Source organism: Vicugna pacos, chromosome 20 (genome assembly GCF_048564905.1).
Source record: "Vicugna pacos chromosome 20, VicPac4, whole genome shotgun sequence".
In the NCBI taxonomy this organism is placed as follows: domain Eukaryota; kingdom Metazoa; phylum Chordata; class Mammalia; order Artiodactyla; family Camelidae; genus Vicugna; species Vicugna pacos.
Window position 1 is genome coordinate 27,785,033 of NC_133006.1, and position 11,388 is coordinate 27,796,420.

The 11,388-nt window shown below is 45.2% G+C and overlaps 1 protein-coding gene across 2 annotated transcripts in view; it reads left to right on the plus strand.

The window, feature by feature from the left end:
• GPLD1 (glycosylphosphatidylinositol specific phospholipase D1) overlaps window positions 1-9,827 on the plus strand; it is a 45,482-nt gene extending 35,655 nt beyond the window's left edge. For both annotated transcript variants that reach the window (XM_006198678.4, XM_015234625.3), the window contains exons 16-25: window positions 38-112; window positions 212-368; window positions 894-1,035; window positions 1,844-1,949; window positions 2,035-2,128; window positions 4,190-4,366; window positions 4,762-4,922; window positions 6,172-6,198; window positions 6,324-6,374; window positions 9,031-9,827. In XM_006198678.4, the coding sequence (XP_006198740.2) occupies window positions 38-112; window positions 212-368; window positions 894-1,035; window positions 1,844-1,949; window positions 2,035-2,128; window positions 4,190-4,366; window positions 4,762-4,922; window positions 6,172-6,198; window positions 6,324-6,374; window positions 9,031-9,117 (1,077 nt within the window). In that variant the 3' untranslated portion in view covers window positions 9,118-9,827. The remainder of the gene's footprint in view (window positions 1-37; window positions 113-211; window positions 369-893; window positions 1,036-1,843; window positions 1,950-2,034; window positions 2,129-4,189; window positions 4,367-4,761; window positions 4,923-6,171; window positions 6,199-6,323; window positions 6,375-9,030) is intronic.
• The last annotated feature ends 1,561 nt before the right edge of the window (window positions 9,828-11,388 follow it).

Genomic DNA, 11,388 nt, shown 5'->3' on the forward strand with positions numbered 1-11,388 from the left:
CCAGCCTTATGGTCGCCCTGTGGTTTGTCTCACCTAGGGTGCAGTGTACATCTACTTTGGTTCCAAACAAGGAAGAGTATCTTCTTCCCCCAACATCACCATCTCTTGCCAGGTATGTGGACCACCTTCACCAGATGGAGAAAAACTAGAACTCGCTGAATCCTAATGGCCTCTGGGGCTGAGTAGAACAGGTTTCATGTTTCCTCTTCAGGACACCTACTGTAACTTGGGCTGGACACTCTTGGCTGCAGATGTGAATGGAGACAGGGAGCCTGACCTGGTGATTGGCTCCCCTTTTGCACCAGGGGGAGGAAAACAGAAGGGAATTGTGGCTGCATTTTATTCTGGCCCCAGCCACAGTGACAAAGGTAGTGCTTGGTGGGGGTGGGAGGAATGGGTGGGTGGAGACCTCAGCTGCTCTAGTTGGTGGTGACTTCTCTTGCCATTTGGGTTTGTGTCCTATTTTCCTAATTGCATATTGTTTCACCTGAATTTTCTAACAGTCTTACTCTTGCAGATGTCCTAGAAAATGACATGGATAGACTCACTGAATATACAGAGAGATCCAGCTTTGTAGATTCAGATCCAGGGAGGGGGGGTGTACATAGTGACAGTATTCTCATAGTGTCTCAGTGGAAGAGTAGACACACTCGAGCATCACTGGGCTTAATGTCCAACAGGCCCAAGAGAAGTGAGCTCTAGAAATACGTTTCTTACTTGAGTGTGAGGTCCATTTCTGACATTGGGGCCCTGGGAATAGCATGGGGGCACAAGAGTTCTGGTAGAAATTCAGCCCCATGAACCCATCTCTCATTATTCTACAAAAAAAGCCCCCTCTGTCTAGTCTGGTGGTCTTCCCACTTCAAGTAAAAGGCACTGGCTGTCTTGTGTAGAAAATCTGAACGTGGAGGCGGCCAACTGGATGGTGAGAGGCGAGGAGGACTACGCCTGGTTAGGGTATTCCCTTCATGGTGTCACTGTCAACAACAGGACTTTGCTGTTGGCTGGGAGCCCCACCTGGAAGAATGCCAGCAGGTGAGCACTCACGTGGGGACCCAGCACCCAGGAGCACAAGGGGCAGGTGCCTGCCGCCCTGGGGGCCTGTGAAGTGTGGGTTCAGAGGAAGCGGCTAAGACAGTCTTACCCTTCAAGGAACAGCTGAGGCTCTGGGGGCAAGGCTGCAAATGCTCCTTCTTAGAAGTTTCAAAGTGAGAGAGGTGGGCTAGTCTGCCTGGGCTGCCAAGGTGCCACAACCCGGGTGGCTTAAGCAACAGGAATTCATTTTCTCACAGTTCTGGAGGTTAGAAATGTGAAATCAAGGTGTCAGCCGGCTTGACTTCCTCCCTCCCTCACTTATGGATGGCTGTCTTCCCCATGTCCTCACACAGCCTCCTTTCTGTGGGCCCATCCATGGTGTCTTTCCCTCTTCTTATAAGGACACTAACCATATTGGATTAGGGCCCCACTTTAATGACCTCATTTGAACATAATTACCTCTTTAAAGACCCTGTCTTCAAATTCAGCCCTATTCTGAGGTACTGGGGGTTAGGATTTCAATATGTGAATTTTGGGGGAACACAATTCAGCTCGTAACAGTAGGCATCCCTATATTTTGTCAGCTGGGAAGTAGGATGGTGAACCTCGTATCTGGAGAGCCTTGATAACTGGGGTTCACTCTGAAAGCCCCCCTTCCCCCACCCTGGCCTAGGATCACAGGGACCAAGAATATACAGGGAGGAGGGCATGGGTGGCAAAGAGATGTGTTGTCTTTTCTTGGACCTGAACACTTGGCCAGCATTAAACCCTGTGCCCCAGCAGCTAAGCCCAGTGTGCTTCATTCCAGTCTGGGCCGTTTGTTCCGCACTCGTGATGAGAAACAGAGCCTTGGACAGGTGTATGGCTATTTCCCGCCAAACTGCGAAAGCTGGTTCACCATTGCTGGAGACAAGGTATGGTAGCCCCTCCCTCCCCAGGAGAGTGGACCACAGAGAAAGTTTTCTCAGTTGTACTGGATTGACTTACTGCATTTCACAGGCAATGGGGAAACTGGGTACCTCCCTGTCAAGCGGCCACGTGACGGTGAATGGGACCCGGACACAAGTGCTGCTGGTTGGGACTCCAACCCAAGGTAGGTCACCTACCATGAAACTTCGCTTCTTCTTAGTCATGTGACCATGTCATATTTGGGGGAAGTTAATGAGATCTGGAGGCAGACGGACCTGAGTTTAAATACTTCCTTTCTCATTACTAGCAAACGGGGTCACTTTGGGGAAGTTACTTAATCTCCCTGAACCTATCATTATCTGCAAAATACAGTTTATAATGTCTATTTTGAAGATTTGCTGAAAATCACACATGAAAGTAAGTTGGTGTGTTTTTAAACCTTCTATCCCATTGAGCTTGGAGCTAGAGAAGCGTTCAGTGCATTTTATAAATCAGTTCATCAGGATAGGTCCACTCTGAGGGTATATGTTAATAAAATATTACTTTGCTTTGCGGAGAGTTAAAAAAAAATTACTCCCTCCAAGATGACAAAAGTGCATCATGCTTATTATAGAAATTTGTGAAAATACAAGTGTACAGAAGTAAATCACCCTTATCCAGATATTTAAAAACATACTATATATTTTTCACACCTAATATTTCATATCTTGAGCATGCTCTCATGTTAAATGATCTTCTAAAGTATGACTTTTGATCCCGTATCACATTTTTTCTGTAGGCACATGCAGTTTACTACTGTTATCCTATTGCTGGAATTTTAGGTTATTTCCATTTTTTTTTTGTTGTGAATAAGGAATTACTGAACATCCATGTACAGAAATCTGACTGCCTTTCTGATTTGTTTTTTGGATAGAATTCTTGGAATAGACAGTTTAATCTTAAGGCTCCTATTACATACTGCCCAATGATTTTTTCAGAAAGATTTTTTGTTTCACATAATTTTATATTTGATAAGCAGAAGTGGATTGGGCAAAGGAACAGTTAAACTTTTCACTGCATGGTAAGGAGACAGCATTTTAACAAAAAGTTGCTGACTTAGCTTTGGAACAGTTTTTTGTTTGTTTTCCTTTGCAGAGTCTAGGTAGTGATTTCTACACTCGTGCAACAAGCGTTACTGATTTCATTTACCTCACAGCTCTTGCTGCCCGAGTGCTGTGGATTAGAGCTTCCCAAATTTCCTTGGTTTGGGTTCTCTTACTGCCTTAGCAATTTTCTCTATTATAAAATATTGTATAAAATACAAAATAAAAAGGTTAATTGTATATAATTATATATGTCATACATACGTATATCACATATAAATGAAGCTTTTTGAGGTAATTAGAAATTTAAACACAGTTGTAAGAAATCAGATCCATGTTATATTTTCTCCAGTTTTCCCCAATGATAACAGCTTGCAAACCATAATGATGTCACAACCGAGTTATCAACATAGATATAATCCACCAATCTTGTTAAGATTTTCCCATTTTCCTTGTGTTTTCATTATATTTCACCAACATAATTTGTGGGACCCAGTACAAAAATTTGTTTTAAAAAACTACCCAGAGTTTTAAGTCAGTGGCAGCAGAGCATAGAGCCAAGCGCAGGGCCTTTCTCAGCCTGAGTGATTCTGGAGGAGCAGGAACTGGCGGGCAGCTGGGTGTGACAGGAGAGGGAGGCTGCAGGGACAGTGGTGTCCCTTCCAGGCAGGTAGCCCATCACGTTCAAAGGCCCAGACTTAAGAAATATAATGGGCTGTGGTGTAAATTCGTTTTGGGTGAAAAGGGGCAAGTGGCCCCAGACGATGCTAGAGCCATAAGTAGCAGTCGGATTCTGTAGGGCCTTGTGGGCTTGTACGAGGCCTTGCAAAGAATTTGGACTTTATCCAGAGTTATAAATCAGAAGGGTGCTATAGGCGGTTTGCACAGTGAAAAGATGGTTGTGTGGAGATGTACTGGAGGGGGTAGGCAGAAAGATGAACACGTTTGATGGGATATCACCGAGCTTATCCAATGTTTGGTGCCCAAGCTAGTTGTAAATGACCAGAGTTGACAGGCACTAAACCATCTACCCCGTGTGATTCTGAGTGGTCTGCCTGGTCACATGTGGCACAGAGACATGAACGAGAAGAGGATTCTGTTCAGTGTTTAACCTGTCCTCATCCTTGTGATGGTAGCAGTTACTGTACTGTGGTTTATTTCAGATGACGTGTCTAAGGTGGCATTCCTGACCATGACCTTGCACCAAGGTGGAGGTGCTCGGATGTATGGACTGTCACCTGACTTGCAGCCTTCTTTGCTCAGCACCTTCAGCGGAGACCGCCGCTTCTCCCGATTTGGTGGAGTCCTGCACTTGAGTGACCTGGATAACGATGGCTTAGGTAGGAAAGGAAGTACCTCTAGCTGAGTCTTTGTTTACTAGATGGGGCCCCAACTGGATCATCTAAGCGCAGCCCTCATAATTGACAGCCCAGTAGCCCAAGGGCCTTTCAACGTATTTTGAGTTACATATTCTGAATCAAGATCGGAGCTGGCTATACACGGCTAAGCCATACTTTGTGAAGTGGTAATGTGAGAGCCACCCACATGAACTGTTATTGATGATCAAACAGAAAACAAAAGCCTTTGACTACGCTGGAATGAAGCCAGGGTAGACTAGTCAAAGGCTGCACTGAGATTATCTGTGGAAGGCTGCGTTAGGATCCAGTAGTGGAGCCATGGAGCAGAGGACAGTGAGGAGTCAGGTGCTTCTGCTGCTGCTCTGTGTTGTTTACAGATGAAGTCATCGTGGCAGCCCCACTGAGGATCACAGATGCGACCTCTGGCCTGATGGGGGGAGAAGATGGCCGCGTTTATGTATATAACAGCAAACAGATCACCTCCGGCGACATGACAGGCAAATGCAAATCATGGGTAGCTCCGTGTCCAGAAGAAAAGGTAAAATGTTCTTGTACAAAATTCCACCCCACGTTGGGGAGGAAGGCTACTTGCTGGCATCTTCTTAAGTCACGTCCACTGTAGAACGCTTAGTTTCTGCCTGAACGTGGGGTCAGGGCATGATCACCTGTGCTCTGTGCTAGTGCTGCGCTGGTCCGGGTCACAGCCCGCCACTGCCTGGTTAGGAACCACAGCGCAAGAAAACAGGCCATGGCCGTAGGGGTTTCATGAAAACTCCCTTTTTATTTCATCTTAATTCGTCATATTTATTTTATTTCATTGCTTTGTTTTATTCTTTTTCTCAGGTAGGTTTCCTTCAGTTTCCTGGGCCTAAAACATTTGTGGTTATTTTTAAACCTAATTATTTTTCAGATTGCAAAATGAATGAAGTTTATTGTAAAACTGTAGAAAATACAAAACAGTACAAAGAAGAAAATTAAAGTCATCTACCTAGAATTCCACTCTCCAGAGATAATGTCTGTTAACCTTCTGATGGGTATCCATCTAGTTTTATGAACTTAGTTGCTACCATTTTTTTGTGCACTCTGTGCCCGGCACTATGCTAAGTAGCATATATATACACACACACTCTATATGTATACATATACATATACATATACATACACATACATATATATATATACACACACACAAATACAGTCTGATCCACACATCAAAGCTATTAATTTGGTATTTTGCCTGTTACAGATAAAGACATTGATGATCAGATAAGGAATTTGTCACGTCATACTGCTAGGAAATGGCAAAACAGTGACTCAAACCAAGAGCCGATTCTAAAGTGCACTCTTTACCATTATACTATGTGTGTGGGTATATATTTTACTAAATTGTGGCCATATTGTAGATAATTTTGTATACAACTTTATAACTTGATTTTTTTTTAAACTATCAATGTAGTAAGTTTTCTATGCCTTCCTATATTATATATTTACTGGCTGCCTAGTATTTTATCTGTAGATAAACCAATTTATTTAACCATGATTTAAATGACTAAATAGTCACTCAGTCCATTTCAAATTTTTGCTATTATAAATATGACATTCACACTGAACATTTTTATACATCTTTTTCTGAGCTGCATTCCTATTAAGGGAATTTCTGGTATCAAAGGGCTTCTCTGAAATGTAGAAATATGAGGGTAAGAGTGTAATTAAAATTGGTTAAAAAAATCCACATCAATAGTAATAACATCAATAGCCTCCCTTTCTCACCATTTTCTTTCTTCCAGGCCCAATACGTATTGATTTCTCCTGAAGTAAGTATCTTCTGAAAGAATGAAAGAAAAACTACCCCCTAAAAAATGCCCTTTCCTTTATTTTGAATTGATAAAATATTACCCTATGTTTTCAGAAGGCCACTAACAGACGGTGTGTTTTGCAGGCTAGCTCAAGGTTTGGGAGCTCTGTGATCACTGTGCGGTCGAAGAAAAAGGTGAGTCCTATGAGACCCGGCCACTCTCGTGCCTGCGTTTGTTCCAGGGCTGGGACTTGGGATGAGCTCATTTTATATATATTTTAGATTTACAAAAAGGAAAATAATATTCACATACAGTCCCATCATTTTCTGCGTGGAAAGCTTGCATCACCATCCCTCCAATTTCATCCTCCACCACAGGGCTTGGCAGATTACAGCCTGAGAACCAGCTCTAGTTGGCAGCCCAAGAACTGAAAATGACTGACGTGTGTAAAGGTTGAAAAAAAACAAAACAAAACAGTATTTCACAACACATGAAGTTGAATGAATTTCAAAGTGCAGTGTCCACAAGTAGAGCCCTGCCAGACCACAGCATGCTCACTCCCTCCCTCACACTCCCTCACGGTCGCTGCTGCACTCCAGGGGCAGCTGGTTAGCCATATTGGCTCTTTTTCTTCCAAACTGTTTTTGTATGATTCTAGAAAAAAAGACAGACAGACAGACAGACACACACACACTAACCGCTTCTTTTTAATGACAGAATTGTAATTTATTGTCCAATGCACCATATCTTACTTCTTTGGTTCACTTCCTCATAGACATTTACCCAGTTACTTCCAATTTTACTATTACAGAGAATGCTGTAACTGAGCATTCTTTCAGCTATGTCTTTTATATGACTGTGCAAATACCACTGCTGGTAAGATTCCTACAAGATTGCTAGGTCAAATAGTATGCACATTTTGAATTTTAATAGATACAGCAGATTAAAGGGGGTTAGCTTAAAATACACAGCAAAACCCCTGATTCTTTCATTTTAGAGTATGACATTGTACAGAACTGTGCTAGGCTATGACAGAGAGAGAAAGAGAAGACAAGAGTCCTTGCTCTTGAGGAAAATCAAGGTTTATACACATGGGAAGTTAAGTAAAATGCCAATCTGTATAGGATTAAATGCTGAAGAGTAGGTGCAAACTGTGGGAGGAAGGGCTGGGGAAGCCTTCCTAGATTTTCGGGTACAGACGGGGTCTGTGGGGCCGGGCAGGTGCTGTGGACTGGCTCTGGCTTGTGAGAACTGTGGTGAAACTGCCCTCTGCTGGCCAACAGCTTAAGTAGCCCTTGCTTTAACTCATTTACAGGCAAGCTTGAAAGCAAAAATTTAGGGTTAGCCATGACAGAAAAAGATGGATTATAAGCTTATGGGAGGAGTCTCAAAAGATTGGGTCGTGGGACTACTTTATATTATAAATTTGGCTTGCATTCACTTTCCAAAAATTAAACTTACCAAAAACCCATGTATCACATAAAAATTACTCAATTAACCATTACACCACCTGCAGGGAGTGGTGTAGCGCACCTAGGCATAACTTATGAGTCCTGTCTGCACAACACGCAGATGCACTTTCCTGAGTGTCGTCCACTTGAGTCAATATGATTTCACTTTCCCAACACAGACCTGCGACTGGGGGCCCTGAAGCACTGAGTATAAAGATAAATCAATCTCAGAGCAGCCTTTTCCTGAGCCTTGAGTAAAACTTATGATTTTGAAGACTCCTCCTTCCTTTCTCTGATATGCGAGCATTAAGTAATGAAATGGTAACGAATTAGGAGGGCTCGGCTGTTACTTGAGTGGTGCTGCCACCAGTCAGCCCGCGAACCCTGGTAGAGCATAGGTGCTGAGACTGTGGGACGAGCAGGGCTACACTGGGCACCAGAAAGGTAGACACAAGCCCGAGACGGTCCCTGCCCCCAGGTGCTTAGCGTCTAGGTGGAAAAATGAAACACTCACAAAACCATCCAGGTTCACAGACGATGACCAAAAGCCAAAGGCAGTCAGAGAGCAACAGCGGAGTCGGGGAAGGGCTCGCGGAGGCCTGAGTGGATATGGAGAGAGGAGCAGGCTGACTGGGCACAAGCTGGTGGAAGACTTGATTTTAGGAATGAAGACAGTTTAACCAGGAAATGGAGAGGAGACTTAGTAAATGAGTAATTCCATGAATAAGTTTAAATTTTTCCTTTTAACTGACCCTGCCGTACTTAAAGGGTTAAGCATGGTATCTAAAATAGGGTAAAGGCTCAATAAATTTTAGCCATTATTATTATTTCTGGATTCACTTGCAGTTTTCAAAATTAAGTCAATGAGAAACTCTTCACTGGTCATTTCACTGTCAGGCCCTGCTCTACCAGAACCCTATCAGCCAGTTTGATCCAGCCTTGGTTCAGAATAATGTTTGGTAGTTTCCAAAAATGAAATCTACCTCAAAGTCTGTAAATCTGCCACCAGTGAACATGTTAAACAAACACTTCTTTAAAGACAATTTTGAAAGACAGTTCCTACAAGATTTCAAGCGGCAGGGCCATAGAAGGTGGTGTGTACACACTGACCAAGACCTCTCCCTTGTAGAAGTGCTGATCACTGCAGATAAGCTGCCTGCACCGGGCTGCCGCTTGGGCACACTTTTCCTTCATTCTTTATGTACCAGAGGAGGGACTGGAGTAAACTTCCTCAGCTGTGGTTTCCTGAGCATAAAGGGCTTTTAAATTCAAGCCCTGGGGTCTGGCCAGTGTCTTACTCATCCTTGTATCTCCGGAGCATAGCATTATGCCTGGATTACAGCAGGAACCTAGCAGAGATGATGAATGGGTAATTAATCCTGTTTTGTGTCCCCTACAGAATCAAGTTGTCATTGCTGCTGGAAGGAGTTCTCTGGGAGCCCGACTCTCAGGGGCACTTCATATCTACAGCCTTGGCCCAGATTAAAGACCTTACTCCACTGTCCTAACCTGCCCCTCCCTCTTAGGCCATCACCTCCAGGGTGAGCATTCCCGTGGACACAGTGGCACATCCAGTGGAGCCTTGGTAGATCCCACTCAAGGTGGGGGCGCCTGGGGGTGGAGACATACACACTGACAGCCAGACTACCTGGAAATACGATACAGTAAATGATGGCATCAGAAGTGTGACAATAGCAGACACTCTGGTTGTTCATGCACCTTCCAGAGTTAACTTCCTTGTTTCCTTGGCATCTAACCTTATTCCCATCTTGTTTCATGTGCTCAAACCTGTGGTACAACTATTTCCTCTTCCACATGAGTACCGGTCTTTCTGAGGCCTGGAAAAGCCTCTCTCTGGCTTTCTCTTAGGAAAACCTCTATAACACAATTCCTCCTAAAAATGTCCTTTTAAAATTAGTGACCCATTTCCAATAAAAGTGAAATAGAAAGCATAGTAAATGGGGAGAAAAGCACAAGGAGGAGAAGCAGAGTGAGGAAAAAAGTACGGGGATGAGGGCTAACCTCCCAACTGCAAAATCATGCTGATAATGATGTGGTCCTTGTGAGGTTCATTGTATTGTCAGTTTTATCCGGTGAAGGACAAATACAAAAACTAAAACCTTAACTTACTGTGCCCTCAGATGGTTTTGGGGAAATGCCGATGCTGTTTGAAGTCATGCCCACGAGGCTTGGGTGCACTGGGTTGTCCCAACAGACCTGGAGCAGAACAATGAGAGATCTGTCTTGAGCCAGAGGCTACTGTAAGGGACCAAGAATGAAGCCACCTTTGGCTTCCTGGGCTGGCTTTAGTAGAGCAGATCTCATCTGCCAGTCCTGCAATGTGGCACATTTAAGGGAAAGGAATGCACCACAGATTCCAGCTTTGCAGGCACTGTTACCTGTAAACAGCAATTAGTTGACTGTTTCAGTCAGGGAAGAATCTCTTTCTTCTGACACTGGTGACATGATTTAAGCAGGAGGAAATAACAAAGAACAGAGCCCTTCTTAGCTTCTCTAGAGGCACAACAGAGGCTGGTCAAAAGACACAGGAATCCAGCTGAAGCGTAAAGTTAAATTAGAAATCAAGGAGGCCAAGGTGGTGGTACAGTAGAGAGACTCCCAGCTCACCCTCTCCCACAAATACACCAAGAATTACACCTTCAAACCCGCTGAATCACACAGAACACCTACTGAACCTACTGAATGTCTCTCACTTAGAAATACAGGGGGATTCTCAGAAAATCCACTAAGAGGGAAAAAGAAAAAAATAGGAGCGGGACGGTCCTGCAGGGAGGGAGCAGCAAACGAAGAAAGGTGCCTTCATGCGGGGACGCCCCTCTCCAGCCAGCAGGGACGAGCCGGGACTGGCTGCTGGAGATCAGTGAGGAACCCGGGCAGAGGGCTGGGGCCCACTGCACAGAGGCAGCCTCATATACTGGAGGGTGGTGTGAACTCTGGCCGAGTGTATGCGCGGAACAGAACAGCCTAGGACCCCCATAAAAAAGCACCACTGCTGGTGTGCGTGGTAGGAGAGGGGCACAACACAGCAGCACCAGAGCCGCTGTCTGCGCTTGGCTCCACTGTTGGTGTGTTCTCATGAGAAGAGCGGTGGGGCTGGTCATAGCCGTGACCTGCTGCTGCGCAGAGGAGGGGCTGAAAGCTGAATCCATACCCAGCGGCCCTGCAACTTCAGGGATTGGGATCTGTTTACAGCCCCTGGCAGAGAGGGCAGATTTGCTCTCTCTGGTCCCTTTGTGGACCCAGGCCTCCGGGACAGACAGGCAGTGAGCAGAGTTCTGGCGCACAGCAGGGGTGAGCATGGGTTCTTACAACAAGCCGATGTACCTCACCTCACGTGGAGGTGGGGCTGCAGTCTGCACTGACCCTGGGGCGCACCACGGATTCTGGTGTGTGACTGCACGCTCACTGCGGAGGGCTCTAGCGCCTGGTATGGGCAGATCTGCACTGGTGGTTCCTGGGGACCAGAACCTTGGGGACACCAGAGTGGGTGGCTGATAATTCCCACAGCTAAGGTGGGGACGAAAGCAGCACCAACTAAGAGTACTTTCTAAGCCTGCGTAACACATGGCACCACAGAGGGACACCAGTGGACATCTCCTGTGGAGGTACACTCAGCGACTCTTCCTCCCAGCTGAAGCGCTCCGACCCTGCCGACCACAAACCACAGCTCAGAAACGGGTCTAGAAGCATCTATTCCAGCAACAGGGAGCAGACCTGGCCCTTGTCAAGGCTGTGA